Source organism: Meleagris gallopavo, chromosome 12, assembly GCF_000146605.3.
Source record: "Meleagris gallopavo isolate NT-WF06-2002-E0010 breed Aviagen turkey brand Nicholas breeding stock chromosome 12, Turkey_5.1, whole genome shotgun sequence".
Lineage (NCBI taxonomy): Eukaryota > Metazoa > Chordata > Aves > Galliformes > Phasianidae > Meleagris > Meleagris gallopavo.
The window spans coordinates 5,824,484-5,844,853 of NC_015022.2; the positions used below are offsets into that span (position 1 = coordinate 5,824,484).

The 20,370-nt window shown below is 38.0% G+C and overlaps 1 protein-coding gene across 6 annotated transcripts in view; it reads left to right on the forward strand.

The window, feature by feature from the left end:
• The first annotated feature begins 5,307 nt into the window (after positions 1 to 5,307).
• OTUD7A (OTU deubiquitinase 7A) overlaps positions 5,308 to 20,370 on the forward strand; it is a 49,354-nt gene continuing 34,291 nt past the window's right edge. For 4 of the 6 annotated variants that reach the window (XM_010717295.3, XM_031555274.1, XM_031555275.1 and 1 more), the window contains exons 1-2: positions 5,308 to 5,440; positions 19,030 to 19,184. In XM_010717295.3, coding sequence (XP_010715597.1) covers positions 19,034 to 19,184 — 151 coding nt within the window. In that variant the 5' untranslated portion in view covers positions 5,308 to 5,440; positions 19,030 to 19,033. Of the gene's footprint in view, positions 5,441 to 13,221; positions 13,477 to 15,098; positions 15,646 to 19,029; positions 19,185 to 20,370 lie in introns of those variants that run through there. The other 2 variants (XM_019619419.2, XM_019619420.2) reach the window with 2 other exon arrangements.

Sequence of the window (20,370 nt, forward strand, 5' to 3'; positions counted from 1 at the left end):
AAAAATAGGGGTAGAACACCACCAAAGCCAGGATTCCTTCTTTCTGTTGTACATGGAATAGTTTCCTGCAAAGCTGATAAGAGTTTTCCAGGTAAGTCTGCTACGTGTTGAATTGATCTGTTGATTCTGTGAATTCTGAGATGTTCATTGTCCCTCAAAGTGTGCTGCTGTGTGAGTGTTATTGGCTGGCAGCAGATAGATGGGTCCAGACAAAACTGAAGGGGTCAGTCCCACAGTGTTAAGAACTAGCTGTTGTTTCTGAAAAACGTTAGAGCTTGTTTGTAAACCTTGAAGGTCACAAGACTGTGTGCTACTTACTGCTTATCACATTTGTGCCTGTAGGTGCAGCTTTCTCTATGCTTGTATAAGGAACTTCAGCTTTAGCTTTCACAATCAAAAAGTTTTTTTTTCTTTAAGTGCTAATGTTCTTTTGCAAGAATACTGGAGGTTATTTTGTCACAGAAACAGTGCAGCAAAATGCAAATGGTGCTTGAAATGGGGTGTTTCTCTTCACTGTTCATTTTCAGAGTAAATAATTTATGTTATGCTGTTTGATATTGTAGTCAGCTTAGTCATGACCAGGAGAAAGATGCTGAGCCTAGAAGTAAGAGCAAAAGTGCCATAAAAACTAAAAACTGATTTTTTTCTTTACTTCTTCACATATGGTGAGGAAGAGTTTAAAATAAACCATTGCTATATTTTGTTCAGCCTATTAGAAATACAGAGGAGAAATGGCTGCAGATCCTTCCTGCTCTTCCTTACTCCATTAGCAATGCATCCTCTGCATCCTCTGCATCGGTGTTTTGCCGCTGTAGGATGAAAGCATATTGACCTATTGGCTATCCTTTCATTGTAAGTGTTACTTCTTTTCCATGCTTTTCCATCCAAAGTGATATATTCTAGTAGTTCAAGTCCTTTCCTCAGCCAGATTTCTTGAGTAAGAAACTTCATCCATTTCTTGTCCATAACTTTTGATTTCCATGTAGAAAAAGAGGCTCTTGCTGAAGACTTGGTTTGAAAATCTGCATCTGTCTTCTTCTTCAATGTTTAGTGGATGGATGCCTTCATAGAAAAGAGAGAAAAAAATATGAGGAGCTGATCACGTTCTAAAATCCTGATTGGATTGGAACAGGGCTGATAGTTCAGGAAGACTTCCATGGTAAGCCTTCAGTAGTGACACCTGCTGGGGTGACATCCTAACAGGCTCTGACACTGACAAGGTAAATTGCTATGTGGAAATTTCCTTATCATCTGTCAGTAGTGGTGTCAAGTGTAATAGAAATTCTCAGGATGCCTTTTTGTTTGAGAGCACCCTGCTCAGGGCTTTCGGTTTTGTCATTTGAATTACAGAGAAGATGCAGAGCCAGATTTTCAGGTCCCCTGCTGGAGGTTGTTTACGTAATTTTGCACCTTTTGGCTATGGCTTTACTCCAGGAGACTGGCAGTCTGATTTAATCAAACAGATCTGTCTATATGCAGATTATATGGTCACATAAGCTCTTAAAAAAAAAAACAACCTGCAGATCAGATTCAGGGTTGTCTGAAGCTGCTGAAGAAGCAGCAATTCAGTCTCTTTTCGATGAAATCTATTTGTGAAAGTGTTATTTTTAATTCTTTTTAGTTGAAGACTCTTTAAAGTTTATAGCCATTAACTATAGATGTTGCATGTCAGAAAATATTATCTGCTGTGCAGTTTGAGTAGCGTTTGTGTTGCAGATAACCACATACATCTCTGTTACTTAAAGCACAAATATGGATGGCATGATCTCAGTTCAGATCCAAGTTTAAGCGTTTGACTAGTTGATGGTGGTAATGTTCTCATTTTACTGACATCCCTACTTTTCCTTTGATGTTAGTGCTTGGAAAAAATATATATTTTCAAGGAGATAAAATTCAGCTTATTTTTAAGTCTTACGGCCAATAGATGCTTTGCTTTTCTGTGTCTGTTGACTGCAGCTTCAAGCAATTAGCTCATTCTATCTGTTGTGAAAAGGAGAATACTTCCAGTTAATTGAGTGGTTCAGTGGAAAATCAGGAGGATTTTTTTTGTTTTTTTCTTCCAAAATATTTGTAAATAAGAGAAAATCTGACTTAGATGAGGAGATAGTGCACTGGTAAAACTGACTGACCAATTTACTGGAAAGTTGTTGACACTAACTGTAAAAACATGTTTTCAAATAGGTTTTTGTAAACCTGAGTAGTGGAATGAGTTATTCTGTTTCTCCGCTTCTCATGCTATGATTGGTCACCCATTTAACCACCATGTTGAGGAGTTCAATTAGGTGTCTATTTTTAAAGATGACAGTAAAGTAAGGTTTCCAGCAAAATTGTTTTCTCTCCTATGAGATCCATGGTCTTGCCTGTTTGAGCACTTGTTTTACCAAACTCTACTGATAGATTGCTGTGGGACCATTTGCCCTCATGAAATAATTTTCTTTTTCTGGCCCCTTCTCAGCTGTTTCTACTTCATATGATGCACAAACATAGTTTTAGATCATCTTTGAAATCGTCTCCATTCCATCTTTGCATCTTTTTGTTTTGAATCAAGAGTCAGAGGATTCCTTCCTTCTTGCTTGCTTTTCTGTCTAATAAGCAGAATGAATTTTCTGCCTTGATACTAGGGAGAATTTCTATTGAATTGACAGTCTATGTTATCCAAATTGACAATACATACTTTCTAAAAATAATCAGCTACAACCCAATCAGCTTTGCATGCATTTAGTTTCAGACCAGCAGCTAAGTAGATGTTTATCAATGTCTTCAACAACGTATAAACGTGAGACAGGGAATATCGCTTTGGATAGCTTCAGTGAACACTTACTTAAAATAAATCTTTATTTTTGAGGACTTATTATTGGGGAAAAAAGGCAAAAATACAGATGTTATTGAAATCTATGTTTAAGGTAAGTTTTAAAAAGTAGATGTAAATATTTCCTTCTGCAGTGAATTGAGCTGGTGGAAGATGCTTATGTGCTAAAGCTTGCAGTAAACTATGCAAAATGTATCATAATTCCTTAGAGCTCTGTTGTCATCAGGTTTGATGACTAAAGCTCAAAGCGGACTCAAATTCTTCTGTATTTTCTTTTCCTCTTTACTGTCTTGTAGTCTGTGATGAGCAGTTTGTTTCAGGAGAGACTTCAGAAGTCTAGGCACTGTTTACCTATGTGAGCTTGGTATACGTGTAAAGAAACAGGCGCCATTATAATTTTCTTAAGCTGGTGCCTGTAGAAATCAATATTCAGTGTGCTGAAGGGGTTTTTGTCTCAACCCCTTCAGGCTTACTTTGCAATTAATGGGAACTTCCATATTTTTCTGTGGCTTTCCAAATTTCCTGTTTCACTTACTTAACTCCAACTGTGTCCTGCTTTTCATAGCACATAATGATGGATGATGACGACAGTGGCTATTAGAACAAGCAGTCTACTTCTCAGAGGCACTGAGTATCCACTCATCCCGTTGAAGTTGGTTAGCAATGTTCAGCAGCAGTCAAAATCAGGCTGCACTATTTTACCATCAGATTTTGGATATCTGTTAATTACTAATGCTTTTTTTTATTGTGTCCAATTCCTCTGCATGTTTCCTTGTGACACTTTCCTTGATGCATCAGCTTCCAGTTTTCCTTGTTGAACCTGGATGTCCTGATTATTACTTCTAAGGTTGTCTGAGTTACAGTAAAGAATTAAAAAGACTTTTATGACTTTAGAGGTGTTTGAATCTTAGTCGTAGGGAGAGAAAACTTAATGCTAAGAATTGATTTAACTAAATGAAAGAGGGACTTTCTTGCTGCTTTAGAGTATTTTATATATTTTTAAAAGGTTGGAGAGCCACTCTTAATACTAGATAACTTCAGAATAGATGCTAACCATGTTACTAGATTTGAAATGAAGTGAAAGTCTAGACTAAAAATGAAGTGAAAATATACCTATACTCTCACTAGAACTTAGCAAATGAATTACGATGAAGAAGAAACAGATTCAAAGAAAACAGCACAGACTTGCAATAGTACAGTACTTCTTTTGCCTTTATTTTTAAGAAGAACTGCACGTTTTGTGTTACTACCTGGCAAAAAAATGAGTAATGACAAAGCCACAGTTTTACCTTTCACCTTCGATACATACATCTTCTGATATACTGTTCTGTACTACTTACATGGATGGAAAGGTGCTTTCCATCTCTGCATGTGTATCTGATGCCCATTTTCCAGTTTTACTAATGGGTTCTTCATAGATCATCAATTACTTATGTAGTTCAAGTGAAACACACGGAAAGTATTTGCTACATTAAATTATGCATCTTCAGAATGTGAAATGAATCATTCAAGCTTTCAAGTTTCATATCTCTATGTTTTCTCCTTTGTATTTCTAGTTGCTCTGAAAAATGTTGCAGATGACGTTTTTTTAATGGGAAATAGAACTAGACATGCTATTCTTATAATTAGCTTCACTAAAATAAATGCAGTAACCAAAGAACTTCCTCTCAGAGAAACGATGATGGGAGTTGTGGGGTTGGGGAACTCTGCCTGTTCAGTTTTGTTGCATAATATGTCTGTATGAGCTCCTTTCTGCTGTGGCTTACCTAGCTGCTGTATATGCTTAACTGAATTCCATCACACTACATGGGTGCCTGGCCAGGCTCCAGTACAGTAACTTGGTGTGCTCTCTATGTTATATGTATATGAGAACTTCCAAGATTGCCTTTTTTATATGTTATCTCAATCTCAGAAGTTCAGTTCTTCATTTCTTTTTAAGACACTGCAGGAGGGGAAATTTTCATACCACTGTCTGTCCCTGGAGCTGTGGGGTGAACCATTTGGTAGAATCAGTATTTTTATGGGGAACATAGAAAAATCACCATTATATGCATTGCCTTCGTATAAGTAATGATGCAGAATTCAAAACTGACAGTTGGGAAACAGCAGCTGAGTTATGTACCTCAAGATCTGAAAATGCATGAGACTCCATTTTAAAAAACTACTGAGCTCTTAGTGTTGCCTGTGCACCGAGCATTCAGTTGAGCATCAGAACCTTTTTCTAATGTCTGTGTAGGAGAAAATAAGGAATGGTTGCATAGTTTTATCAGTAAGTGCCCTATATAAGTTTACAAACATTTCATACTACAGCTGCTCAAGTAATCTTTTTAATGCAGTTTATTGCATTTACCAATTTATCTGCATTGGTAGTAGTGCATCTATTAAGCTGTTGGTGTCAAAGGCAGAGCTGTCTTTTGACAGTGATTGATGTAATTCAAATAGTGCAGAATAAGAATAAGAGCAATGATTAATATCTTTTTTTTTTTTTTTGCAGATTTCTCAGGGGACACAATTTTGCTTATTCATACCTTTTACTGTGGCAAAAATGGAGTATTTTCCTTACCAAAAACCAGCAGCATAACGCCTATCAGACACTTGCCTCAAGGAAATCTTATCAAAAGTCTGTTCACAGTAAGTGAAATGAAAAACTTGCTTTAAGGTAGCTTTAAACTGCTTTGTATCTATTTATGGCTCAAGAACAAGCAGCCTTAAAAAGAGAACTAATCTTGGCAGTCTGGCTTTTAGCAGCAGCTGTTTGCTCTTAAGTGAGAGTATTGGAGGAAATAACTTGTAAAGCAGTTTGAGGTTGAGCTGCTTCCTGATCGCTGTGTACCATTGCATCATACCTGTGTTTTCTGTTCCTCGCTCCCTACCCCCATTAAATATTTACCGCAGTGCTTAGCAAACTGGATGCGTGAATAACACAACCTAAAAGATTATCTGTGTTGTAAATGAAGGTGTAGCCTCACGTTGCTATGACAGTTTTAGTATTCCCAATGTAGAAACAGGAGACTAAATAACTCAAAATATAAGAAACAGCTAGTGATTATTCTGTTTTTCATTGTGCTGGGTTTTGAGCTGCGTGCATTTTGTGGTGCCTGTAGGCTTAAGTGTTAACTTATAATGCGATTCTATGTTAAAAACCAAACAAACCCTCCAATAATAATTATTCAGTATCATGCTTTTCTACTTACTGAGGTAAATTGTATGCGTGCAAAGTAATTGTGAAGTATTTAATATATGGATGACAGAGGAAATTGTAAGGTTAGATCTTTTGCCAGGGTACCTTCTTTATCTGAAGGCTGAAATTTGGAGGAATATGTTCAGGACAGTATTTTCTTGCAGAAGCATAATGAAAAATGTTTAAATATAGGGGGAAAAACATGAAAAAAACACCTCAAAATAAGAAGAAAATGTAGTTTATTCTAATTGCTTGTAGTTTGTAGAGGTACACTGTAGTGGAATAGACATGTTTCTTAATGAAATTGTGCATTTAATAAGAGGTCTCAGATTGCATTTTCAGTACAGTACAAGATACCGCCTAGGTATTTATTATTTTCTGATATAAAAGAATAATTGATACCTGAATTTGATTTAAGATGAAGCTTTGTTTTAGGGAAATTCCATTTTTATCAGTGGCATTGCATTTATCTTTCCGCTGCCTTCTGCCAGACAATAATTAGCACACTGTGAGAACTTGTGTGAATAAAATAAGGGAGATGCTCTAACTGTCTTATGTTCTGGCCCTTATCTGTTGTCCTGCCTGAATGCAAAGACATCATAACAATAAAATTGGTATATGCTGGAAAAATTTTGATGGGGATGGATGTGGACAGTTCTTCTCTCCCGCTTGTTGTCTCATTTCTGTTGTGGACCCCTCTTTCCATGAACTTCTCATTTGTCTATGAAATACTTCTCTCTGAGATCACTTATAGTGCCGTAGTATTATGAAATCCTTCTCAAGCTCCATGAAAAGACAGTTGTAAAAGTGTTCCTGCAGCACAGCGAGGTGGGAACATTGCCCGAGTAGTGAATTTATCTCCCCGCTCTCATCTGGCACAGGGCAGCTGCTGTACTTGTGCAGCGCCAGGAAAGCACCTCTGAGAGCCCTTGCTGCAGTGACTGTAGTTGTTTCAGAAGATTTGAAGGGGATTCAGGTATTTTAAGATATTGAGCATCTTTAGCTTTCTGTGATGTTTCTGCAGCAGGAGTGTGCTGTAGCTTTTAAGCGCAGCCTTATCTTTTCAATCTTTCCTACATTCTTTTATCTTAGCCTGCAATACAAGGTTCTAGTCTCTAGTTTTTCATTAAGTCTCCTCAAAAGGTAATTTAGTAGAGTCCTTTGTCAATACTTCTAGCTTCAAGGAAATCCAGTAAACAAGCAAGTAATAAATGTTTTAAATAACATTTCTGAAATTGAACAGCCTTTCTCTTTGATAGTTCCCACAGGGGCTTATTGTGCTGACTGAGGACTTCTCAGCACATCTTCCCTCATTCTCTGTTTTTCACTTCTTTGTCTAATATATCAGGCCAGGACTCATCTACACAAGGTACCAAGGAGAATTGATGGAAGTCAACTAAATGTGGGAATTTAAAGAGGACGGTTTAGATCCCACCAAGTCTCTGTGTACACTCTTCCATTCATTATTAAAGTGGCCTCCAGTGGATTTAGTTTAATTCACTTCAAAGGCGAGATGAGCTGAGCCAAATTAACACCACATTTTTACTCCCAGATGATAGTGTTTGCAAAGGAATTTAATAGACTTGGACAAATCTAGTTAAATTAATTTGGGCTGATTTTCCGGAGTTTCACTGTGTGGACAGAACCTTAGCATTAATATCTGATGGGAGTCTTTGTCTTTCTTCTTCGCCTTTTGTTCCTGTAACTTTGTATTATTCTTGAGAAAGAAGGTGGTCTATAAATAAATGCTGTCTTGTCATAATGCTTGTTCAACATTCTGTAAGTAATTTATAATTATCCCACTTCAGTGATGAGTGTAGTGCGTGTTACCTCCTGTTAGGGTAGTTATTGTCATTTTGGATACTTCAGCTAATGCCTTTTAATTTGATACTGTAACTACAGGTGTTATCAGGATCTCATCCATCCAGTATTAAAGCATTTTTTAATCAGACTTTGAAGAAATGGGTGATTCATATTTCATACTAGTTTTGACCATATGTCACCTTATAATGTCATTATGCATTGCCTGTTAATACAGTGATTTGCCATTCTGGTAGTAGAGCACAGTGAGATGCAGCTAATCTGAATGAAGGTGTTTGTATGACTTGAAATATCATATTATAAGAATACATAAATAATAATACAAATAATGTGCTACATAATAAGTAATTTTTGGATGCACACATGCATATATGTTTAAGCTCTATACAAATGCATGTATACAGTGAAACAGGTATTGTTTTTTCTACTGCTGGCTACTGGGGAGGAGCTGAGTTGAATGGGATGAATGTAAAATCTATAGTAAAAATATTTACAAGATAAGATCTCTTTTAATTGTCCTTGAAAATTCTATAGTATAAAAACAAATATCTACTCAGAACTATGGTTATGAAGTGACCTATGAGTGCTGTTCAGAGAGGCTCAGTGTTTCATTTAAGCAGCTTTATGTCTAGTGTGCCAAATGTGAATTTCTGATGGCGAGGAGTAGGCTTCTGGTAGGTGGTGTCAGCAGCTTGCATGTTTGGGCATTGCTGGAGAAGTTGGGTGAAAGCTTAGGGCACGTGTTGTGTAGAAACACTGAAATTGCTGCAGGGAGAGCTGGGAGGTCCTGAGTGAAGGACAGCTGTGGAATATGTCTTTCTAAATGGCTTTGTTTATTGCTTAACGTGAGAGCTTTTGTTACTAAACAGAGCCAGCCTGTATTTCAGTATGCATTGAGACTGCGTCGTTCTAGCTGGAGGCACTTGGTATAGGAAAAAGCTGTCTTCTGATCTGAAAGAAGCTGCTGATAGAATTTCTGTCTGGTTGTTTCTCTTTTTTTACAATCTCGAGCTGTCTTGACGCATTAAGGTGAATGTAAAGCAAAGCATATGTGAGATTAAAAAAAATAAAATTCCCCAGGTTTTCATGATCTTTTGGCATTTCAACAGAGATTCAGGTACCTGAATACAGACTTGGTAAGCACGATAGGTAGGAATGGATGATTTGGGCACCATGCTCATAGATGTGTATCGTCATTTTGATAGCTCTGTATTGTCTGGGTTGCCCACACAGGACTAGCAAATATAATGCAGAATTTAGAGCAGCAAGTGTAATTCAGAGTAACTGTATGATGCCTTTGGCTTTTGTCTGAACTTCATGTTTATTTTTCTCTTTTCGCTTACTGAGTGATTATAAATAAAGTTAAGAAATGAGAGTTACAAATCTGTACACCTCCCTTCACATAAGTTCAGATGCCGTTGGGTAACATTTCAGACAATTTTGCCTTTTAAATTTTGAGAATTGCAGTATATTTCGCACAGTTGTCATAAGTCAGGGTGGAATTATAAAAGACTTCACTTTCATCTAGCTTCTGCCTTGGAATTTCTCTAAATTTGAGCTCTTCCACTCAGTTATTTTCTTGTTGCATAGCTAATGGTGGCAACTATGCTGAAAAATAGCATTTTGTAGCTGAGAGTTTTCTGTATCAAATAGTGTTGTTGTGCTCTTTGTACCTATTGTTTTTCTATGGAAGTAAGTAGAAGGCATTACTTTGAGAGCAACCAACATCCATAAATAACAATGATTGATCTATTGTAATCACTGTCAGAGCATATTGGTTAGGTAATTCTCATCTGCAAATGAGACAAGGTTTGCAGCAGTCTGCCGAATTGTTATTGACGTACAGAAATCTCTTTGAAATCCCAGATAACAGCAAATATCTATTAAATATAATAATCAAATTGATGGCCTATTCAAATTCAAAGGACCAAGAAAAATAAGTTGTTCTTTCTACAAGCATTAAAATTAATTGTAAATATACACATATATCAAGTAGAGAAATAACTAAAGAAAGTGCTATGAATTTTTGAAGAGCTTTCATGCAGAGGTATTTACCTTTTACTGTATTTAAACAAAGATAGATCTTACACTGCCAAAATTTAAATCTTCAGGATTAAATAAACAAAAAACTTCCAAAGGAGCGATCACTCCAATGTGAGACTAACTCAAAAAAATTAACATTTTTAGAGATGCTTAGAGTGCGATCACTTCAGTAAGAGATTATCTTAATAGCTTCTGCTTAACTCACAACAGTGTCCTGAATAGGAGACCAAAGAAAGTGCTGAGTAATAGGGAGCTGAAGGAAAAAAATAATGATCCTGTCACAAGCTGTATTGCTCCCACGAGAAAAGGAATACCACTGTTTTTGAATAGTTGTGGTTACAGCCTGAGTAGCAGTGAGTAGGTTAGTTGGGCCCCAGCTGTAGATTCCAGGTTGAAATTTGGACTGAATGCTAGTCGTGAAGGCCGTGGGAGAACGAATATAATTTCTTTACCAAACTTCTTGTTTGTTCTGTATATAAAGATCAACCACCTCCCCCCCCAAACTCCATCAACCCTTTGGTAGGGCACTTTGGACTTGGAAAATCTTTCAGAAATTTGAAGGCAGGTGATTCAGTCAGTAGTCAGTAGCAGTTGGCCCAAAGCAGCAGATACGGATAACCTCTGATCTGGATAGGATTTCAGCATGTGCTTAAAGTAAAGCACATGGTTCTGTGGTTGTTCTGGTGTGGGTTTCTTTTTTTGTAATTTTTTTATTTTTTGCAACTTAACTACAGTGATTTGTATAGATGTGGTTTAAATGAATGTGACTGAATCTACATGGTCAGTTTACACCATATTGTTACAGTTCTGTAAAATATTGAAATTTGATCGTTACGTAATGTTTCCCTAACTCTTTAGAAGTTCTGCATTTTTCTTCAGTGCTTGGTTTCCTGAACTAACATTTCTATTAGAATTCAGTCTAACGTTCTAGCAGTTATTCCTTGCCATGTAGAACACATTCATTCGTAATATCTTGCAAAAAATTAATAGCCATGTAGTTGACAGGAAATGAAATAAGGTATGTTCAGGAAAATAAATTTGACTTGTTGAGTTCCTTTTAAAGACAGTACTGTTTGTAGATACAGAGAGCAGCATTACTTATTATGTTGGCTGTAAACACCTTCACTTATTTGCAGTTGCTGTGCTTACTTCACATTGTGGCAGTGTGGTTTACAATTTTAGCTCTGTAGTCATGTACTAATTTTTATATAAATTATTACCGCAATCATAGTAAAGATGTTATGAATTCATCTAGCTAGTATGACTCTCTGATTTTTATTTTTTTAAAACTGTATCTTGGATGCAGACCTGATTATATCTGTGCTGAAGAGTACATCTATACTTATTATTATTATTAAATATATATATTTATGTATATATATAACAGTGTGTATATGTGTATATATACATGCGTGCACACAGGTGAGCATGCAGAAATTCACGTCCCTGGCTATTCAGGGGATGCAGAAACAAAGTATGATAGAAATGTTAAGCTGCAAAAGTTCATTGAAATAAGGTCATGGTGTATTAAACGATATTGAAATTAGTCCAAATAAAGGGTAGAGTGAAGTTTCATGTTTGGAGTGAGCTCTTGTTCCTGTAGGCAAACTACAGTATTTTTCTTACCTAAAAATTGTGTTTTGATTGCTATTTAAAAAAAAAAAAAAAGTTAAAAATTCAGTGTCATTCTTTTTCAGTCACTCTTGGCAGAGCATTTTTTATTTTCAAACCAGTCCTACATGTTAATATTTAAATCCTTTTTACTTGATTGACAAATACTCTTGACAATTAACTATTCTTATGTATACGTGCTGTTCCTTCCAGACGGTCTGAAGAGCTGAGTTCCTACGTTAACTGTCTTAAGATGATATTCTGCTTCTAGACAAAACTCTAATGGATTGGATTAATTACAGTTTTTTGCTTAATAAGTTTATGTTGTATATGGATATTTGGCAGAATGTGATCTAATGAAAACTGGAACAACTTTAGAAATGTAATAACCACATTTTTTTCAGTAAGCCAGAAACTTTAAGCCTGTGAAAGTGTAAGTAAATACATTTTACATGCAGAAAAGAATGAAAACTTGCACTGCCTCAATCCGAAGAATTTATATGTTTCACTAATAACAATTTATTTGGTGCATTGGTTCAATTTAATGCTCTTATCAATATAGTAGAATTATTACATTCTTCATCAAATATGTCATGTCAGAAAAAAATACTTTCCAAGTCTGGAGCTCTGCACAAATAGGGTCCTTCTGCCATAACTACCATGCAACAAACGTGTCTGCACTTTCTGTGTAGCTAGACCAGCTGAGAAGAGTGAGTAATGCTAATGGGTATTTATAAAGCCATGGGAGAGAGGACAGAGTGGGCTTCATGTTATCAGTGAATGACTTTCCCCTGGCCTACTGGAGATTTGTTGTCATGTTGTTGGAGATGCTTTTTTTTTCCTTTGAAGGTTTAGTTGCCGTTTAGTGTTTGCCTTTCCAAAGGTTTGTCCATTTCAGAGCTGTTTTCCTTTCACTTCCTTGCTTGTGTTTTCACAGGAAATTGTGTGATGCCTTAGGCTTGGGATTTGTTTCAACGTACTGGCTTTCCACCAATTTTGGAGGAAAAAGTATTTTTAGGTTGTTTGATTTTGCCCTTTGATTTTGAAGAAGCGAAAGTTAAATTCAGATGAAGGCTGTTTATGTTTGAGAACAGCTCAGTTTTAAGAGAGAGGTACTAAGGGGGAAAAACAGATCAAATATTGTTAATTCAACTTCAGATCCTTTCACCCATTTCAATATTTAGAATCAACTGGTATTTCTTCTTTAAAGCTTTTTAAAATGCTTTTCTTACAACAATTATCTAACAACAGATTATTCCCTTTCATTGCCTCTTGTATTTGTGCTGAATGAATATGAAATTATTTAGGGAAGAAATTTTGAGTACAGAGTGAGTGAAGCAAGAGGTATCACTTGTGCTTTGAGGATCAAATAGTTTTTGTCTGCATTCAGTACGACGTGCTGTTCATATATCGTGTGTGTGACACATTTGAAAGAGAAACAGCAAGTAGATAGGTTGCCTCCTATTTATTTTTAAAGAAACTACGATAGGTACAGAGAACACAATAACTCTATTTGATAGAGAAAATTCTCAGCTACAGAACACTATTTTTTCAGCATAGTTACCATCATTAGCTATGCACTTCTGGCAGTGGTGAACATAAGCCCTCATGCCACGCTTGTAAAAATCTGCACCAGTGGAGGTGACCTGCTGCCACCACTGCAGAAATGCACTGCTCACCGTCTCAGTGTGCTCACATCCACTGGTTGGGCTCCATAAACGTTCAGCGAGCATCAATGAATGTCACTGGGTGCCATTTTTTAAACAGGAATTCATTTCCACTCCTATGGTTTATCTTCTCTTCCATGTCAGATGTCATTCTGTCAGACTGCCCTCTGCTGCCATCTATCCCATGGCAACAGAATGTAGCAGAGTATTGGTAGCTGCCACACCAGCAATGTTCACCTCTGACATCATGGACCAACATAATGGAACAGGAGGTGTTATTTTCAGTGGGTGTAATATGGAAGAGTGTGTCGGATCTGCTCCAGGTGCATGTGATACGTACGAGGGTAGGTTATGTTAGCCAGGCACCAGAAGTGAAGGTGATAGTCGTGATCTTAATGTGAGGAGAGCTTGCATTCTTCTGGTGAGAACAGTGAGCCTGGTAGCCAGCCGGGTTCTGAGCTCCCTGTTTGTAGTGAATTACTGACTGCCTTCTTCCTTACAATTTATCTTCTCTTCTTCCTTTGCAATCTTTTCCCAAGTCCATCTGGATATGTTTTTACAGCTAATAGCAGTTTTATGGCAAAGAGTATAATTTTCTAAATGCTATTTTGTGGGGTTTTTCTTTGTTATTGCTTTTTGTCTCGATACCTCTCTAAATCTGAGAGAGGTAAGAAAACAGTTCTTTCTGAGGTTAAAAAAAGAAAGAGAAAAAAAAACAACCAATAAATCCCCATCTGGGCTACTTCAAAATTATTAAGGGAGGATCTTTGTTTTCAGAGTGTAGAGCATGCATTGTTCCGACTTTTGTAGAGGTTTTTATTCTCATTGAGTGGTAGCTGAAGGAATAGCTAGACCACCTGCCGTCTGTGATAATTATGACTAGAAATAGTCTGCTGAATGAAATAAAAAAGTGAAATGGTTTATATAGTTAGCTCTAGCAACAAAGTATTGCTGTAGTAAGAGACCTAGTAATTTGTCTTTAGAGACTTTTTTCAGTAGAACTGTTAATTTTTATGGGCTTAGTAGTACCACCTCCAGTTTGTAATACTTCAGAGACTTTTTCAGGCTTGGCCAGTGTATGAGAAAAGAGTTTCTGCAGGCCATTACTCAGTTGCTTGTATAGCAGGGGTTTTAGTTGTCTCTTACAGCTTCGGATGTGCTTAATTCGGCACAAATGAAATTCGGAATTTTCCAGGAAACTGAGCAGAGACCAGCTCCAGTCAATGCATCTCTGCATGTCTGATTTCATCTTTAAGTAGTCCTTAATGATGAAGCAGTGGTTACTTCAAGTAATCAATGATGGGTTTGTTCTTAGTTGTCTTTCAATTTTAACGTTCATGAACATGTGGCTGTATGAACCCTTCCATTTTTTAGGCAGTTCTGTCTGAATAAACACCACTAATTCAGGCTGTTTTGTAAATTCAGGTCTGATGAGTACCAGGAAAATCTAAGTAGCATAGATGCTTTTGTGCAGGTGTTCTAAGCACTTCTGGAGGACTCGAATCCTAGAGACATGTGTAGCATAGTGCACAAGCACAGAAGATGCATTCAACTAGAGCATTCGTCATGCTGTCATGGATTTGAGAGATCTGGTTTGATACTGTCTTAGCAATCAGCATAAGTCACTTGTTTTTTAGCTGTAAAGCTACTATTTGTTTTATAACAGAATCTGGATACTATTTCAATTTATATTGTTTCTCAGGAAAGCAGCAAGTGCCATCTTTAGCTTTTACATGTTTTCATCAGCTGTCAGTATGCGGGGATAACCAGTTTTCTACATGTAGCCAGAGAACCAGAAAGAACTTAGTTTATAGAAAAGATCTTCTGTAGAAGTCCATAGAAAAGATTATTTAACCTTTGCTGGAATGGATTAAAAATAACATGGTTCTGCTGATGTGGTTACTGAGTGGGTTCCGATGGTCGTGTAATCATAAGGCAGTTCTGGGGTGTTTGCTGATGTCATAAATGCAGAGATCAGTCCTGTCTTTAGCTGTTAAAAGGATATCTGTTCAATAGTAAAGTGAAAAATACTGAAATAATGCTGATACTGAGACAACTCATGAACTGACTTCTTCAGACTGATAGGCACTTAAGTTTTCAAAATTTATGAGCAGTCTAGCACACAGACATAATGACTGCACTTGATTGCCCAGCTGGTGCATTTTAAATCACTAGTGATAGACTCAATACTACTGAGTCACTCAGTATTAGAATCTGAAATTTGCTAATGTTTTGTATCATTCACCCGCAGCAAGTTCTTCTAGCTTGGTCCATATGTTTCCTTCCTGCTGGTTAAGATTCGTCTCATACTCCTAGTCACTGAAGAAATCTCTTGGATCTGGTTTCTTATGGTCTTTTCGTATGGATGTTAGGTTCTGTTTAATAGAGCGGATCTGTGTATGAGAATGTGTCAAACAATAGCAGCATTATCATCCTCAATTTTTATTTAAACAGAGAAAAAGGTTTCAGTTGCTACAGAGCTTACATGTTGACTCTGACCGTGATTGACTAAGGTAGTACTCTTCTCTAAAGTGCTAGCATTCCTTTTTAAGTAGCCATTTCAATACTTCCAAGTTTCCTTTTTTTACCCCACCTCTTCTTATTGTTAACTATTAGAAATGTTTCCTGGCCCATGGTGATCCTTAGGAAAGGACATTAGTTCCTTTAGGTAACAGGGAAATCAACTGCTTCCTTTTTTATTATTATTATTTTGTTTATTTATTTATTTATTATTCTCCAGTTTTATAACTCTGTGGCTGTGGTACAAGCAAGAGCCAGCCCATATCATCTGTTCCCAGTAGGAAATGTCGGTCTTCATCCTTACACTTGGCAAAGGGGCATCTGAGCCTGTGAGAAGTTAATTGGAATGATCTAATTCATATTTAAAGGTAGATGTTGACCAGTGGCAAATAGAATGGGAGTAAGATCTGCACTTGTGCTTAAGTTATGCATTAAACTTGATCCAGTTGACTTTGCTTTGCACTGTTTCTGCGACAGTGTAGGCAGGCTAGAATAAGGAGGTAGTAGAATTGTAGGATTGAGTTGGAAGGGACCTTTAGGGGTCATCTAAACCAACTCGCCTGCAATGAGCAGGGGAATACCTTTAGCATAACTATTTTGGATGCCAGCTATCTTACTAGCTATTCTCAAGGTGCCAGCTTAAATTTCTCTTATTTTATAAACATTATGTTGAAGGCTGGGTTTGACTTCTCTAAGGGAAAAAAAAAAAAGATACAAAACACAGTAATATCAGCTTTTTCTCTCACCCTTTCAAAGCCAACCTTCTAAGTCAATATCAAGCAAGACTGCTTGCAGAGAGGCTCCGTGTCCTGTGCTGTCATGGCATAGCTTGCTGGAACCAGCCCCACAGGCCGTGTCTGCAACGCCATCTCCTCATGGAGTTCTGCTGCTGGCACCTGGGCATGGCTGTGCAGGGCTGCCTCAGTGCCATGCTGGTGTTCACAGCTGGCAGTAGGCTGCTAAAACTGAGCCACTTGGCCTTGGGATGAGAAATCCTGCTGTGAAGTGGAAAAAAGTCTGTGATAATGATTAAACTGGTACTGCATGATGACAGCTTTAGGAAGCCCTGGATAGATGGGCGAGCCAGGGCAGGAGTTGGATATAACTACTTATTAAAAGGAGTGAAGACCTATGTGTACCTGGCTGTGTTAACTAGTGCTCTGATTGCTTTATTCAGAAAAAAAAAAGGAAGAGGAGTGAAGTATAGCTAGGACCTTCCTTTCCTAACTCTTCCACCTGGACCTCAGTCAGTCCAAGTTTTTAGTGCTTTCTTGTTGCAGGTGTTGGTTTTTTGTTTGTTTTTTTTTTTTTCATTTGCTTTGTGGAGAGGGTTTTTCCACCAGAAAGTCAGCTACAGAAATGCTGGAGGCTGGAAAGATACTCTGTTCAGCTGCAGTGTGCTTTGTGCTCTGTTGAATTGTTTGCCTGGAGGTCAGCTGGCTGAGGTTTATTAATTGGGACTTCAGTTATCTGTGACTGTCTCAGTGTATGACAATTATGTAGTTTATATTGGGCACCTTTATGCTATGCTTTCCACTTAAGCTTTTCTTTTTAAAAAGGAATGTGCTGCATATTCTGAGACCAGCAGGCTAGTCTGTCTTTAGCTGGTACCTTGGTGGCTGTCCTCACCTCCACCTGTTGCTGAGGTGCTGATATATGGCCTTGGTGTGTTCCGTACAAACTTCTGTGACATGGACTGCACATGCTGAACTTCATGTATATCTTTGGAGGACTGGTTGCTCTCCAGGTTGCTGTAAAGCACCTTCAACCACTGCTAATTGCCTCAGATACTGGATACCATTCTTAACTCCAGTCCATTTGCCTTGGTAGTTTGCAAAGTCTTCTTTCAGAGGATGCTTTGACTTTATATTCAACAGAAGCTCTATGCAGAGTATGTGGATTGTGGCCCTTTTCTAGTCCTTTTGTTGGCTGTCTAGCCCGTAGGGATGGATCTGAGCTGCTAATGAGTTTGTCTTTCCTGATTAGGTCTCAGTACCCCAGTGTCAGAGAAGAGGGTGGTAATTCCCTCTACCTGGATGGCACCTGCAGTCTTTCTGCATCATATGAGCATTCTGGTTACACGTCTATATCTGAGACACTGAAGGGCTGTTTCAGCAAGGCAGGAGGCATCTATCCTAGAGGAGAGGAGGGAGTTGTCATTCTTCATTTCCTCACAAAGTGAGGGAAAGGAGAGGAGGAGGGGGAGGGGAAAGAAAATTATTAATTGTCTTAACGAGATCATTTCTGGAGAATGGGAGCAAAACAAGGGTCAAATATCAAATTAGACGTTAGGCCAATTTTGCTTGATTATTCTCCCATGCAAAGAAAACAACTTTGCTTTGCGCTGTTGCTGTTTGCTGTCCTTAACAAGCCCTGAGTTTGCTAATCCTATCCAGCAGCTAAGCACCCACCAGCTGCTCAGTCACTGTCCCCCTAGCATTACAGAGAGAGAGGGGGGAGAAAACTGGAAGAGCAAAAAGGAGGAAAAAGTCATGGATCAAGATAGCGGCAGTTTAATTAAAATGAAGGATGGAGGAGGTGGGGGGAAAGCAAGTGATGCAAAGACAATCAGTCACCACCTCCCACAAGCAGACTGATGCCTAACCAGTCTCCAAGCAACAGCTACTTTAGAAAGATTCTCTTCCAGTTTTATTAGTGTGCATGACATTTACATGGTATGGAACGTCCCTTTGGTGTGCTGGGGTCAGCTGTCATACTTCTGTTCCCTCCCAGCCTCTGGATGGGCGAGGAGAGAAACAGAGATGGCCTTGGTGCTGTGTAAGCACTTCTTAGCTATGGCTGGGACATAGATGTGTTACTGACACTGTGTTAGTCACAAATCTAGGAAGTTAGTTAGTGAAGTTCATCTAAGCCTGACATTGTAATGGGGAAACAATAAGTTACGGAAGTGGTAGAGAGAGTAAATAAAAGAACAAATACTGAACTCTGTCCTACGTGTGTTAGCGTTAGTAAAGCAAAAGAGCTGGAAGCTAGTCAGACATTTAAATATTTGCTAAACTTCAGTGTATGAGAATTTCTATCCATACAGACAATGATACAGTCGTTGTGTTTTGAATGAACAGTGCATACATTTAGTTTGATTCTTCAAGCGGTGGAATTACTAAGAAGCTGCAGATAAGAAAAATCAATTAAAAATATGAAATGTTAAAAAATAATGATAATAAAAAAAGAGAACTAGGAAGAAAATGTGAGTGACCAAAAGCTTCTAGTCTAAGGCAGAGGTGAATGATAAATACTTTTAAATATCATAACTTGTATAGCATTTCTATTAGCATTGTTTGATGAAGAGAGGAAAAATAACATTTCCATCATTTTGGAGTATGTTCCATAACTTTGTTTCTTTTTCTCCCTGGCAGATGGATGCCTTCTAGCCAATCGGCGAGTCCTGCTGCTGCCTCATGTCTGGCAGCATCTCTGAATGATCACATGACTCTTGATATGGATGCAGTCCTGTCAGACTTTGTTCGGTCCACAGGGGCAGAACCAGGTCTGGCCAGAGACTTACTAGAAGGTAAGCTTTCAGGACACAACTATTTCCTATGCCTGCCGCTTTCTTAAAGCAAGAACCAGTAATAAAAAGAAACCTCTAGCCTCTGTTGACAGACATTTCTTAGTATTTTGGTTAGTAAGCCAACTGTTGTAGTCAGTTGACCAGAGACTTCATCAAAGTTTTTGGCAAAAGCCTTAAAAAGTTCTTGGTATGTTAAATTGCTTGTTTTAACTTACTGACGATCATGTTAAGCGTATATGTGCCACCCAGGGAATGGGGTCAAAGGGCCTTAGCTTAGTTTTGTCATTTTTAGCTGTCTGAAAGTAGTTTTAAATGTTTTGACTCACTGGCCAAAGCAGTTGAGTCTGAAATGGTTGTACTGTAGACAAAGAAACCAGAGATGTTTTGGGGTCCAGTCTATGTGCCTAATTCCAGCTTGATGGAAAGGGAGTCAAATGGCTCCTATGTTTAAAACATCTGAGAGGCTGTATCAGACAAATAACTTTGTCTTTTTACTTATTTTATTATAGCCTTAAGCTTAGAAGTGGAAGAATATGTTTGATACTGAAAGCATCTCCTTTCTTTGACTTTTGGTGAAAATTACTTGAATCCTTCTATCTAGTGGGCAATCAGTAAAATCCCTGCCCTTTTTTCTCTTTTGAGCTTTGTATTGAGTGCAGTTACTTGTTTGACCAAAACGTGCTGCTTATTGTGTCTGACAGAAATGTCCATTCTTGATTTGGAATGAAGATAGAGATGAAAAAGGTGTTTTCATTCAGTAGTTCCACACAGAATCACAAAATTGCAGAGGTTGAAAGGGTCTTCAGTATGTTGAGTCCAACCTCCCTGTCAAAGTGGATTCTCCACAATAGGTCGCACAGGTAGGCATCCAGATGAGTCTTGAATATCTCCGTAGGAGGAGACTCTACAGCCTCTCTGGACAACGTGTTCCAGTGCTCCATCTGTAGGGTAAAGATTCTTCTGCATGTTTGTATGGAATTTCCTACATTCTAGTTTCAGGCCATTACTGCTTGTCCTATGCTATGCACCAGTGAGAGGAACCTGGCCTTTCTGTTTGCCTTCCATCTCTCTTCAGATACTTACAAATATTAATCAGATCTCCCTCCCTCAGCTGCCTTTTCCTCAGGCTGAACAGACCCAGATTATTCAGCTTTTCCTCAAATGGGAGATGATAAAGGGCCCTCTG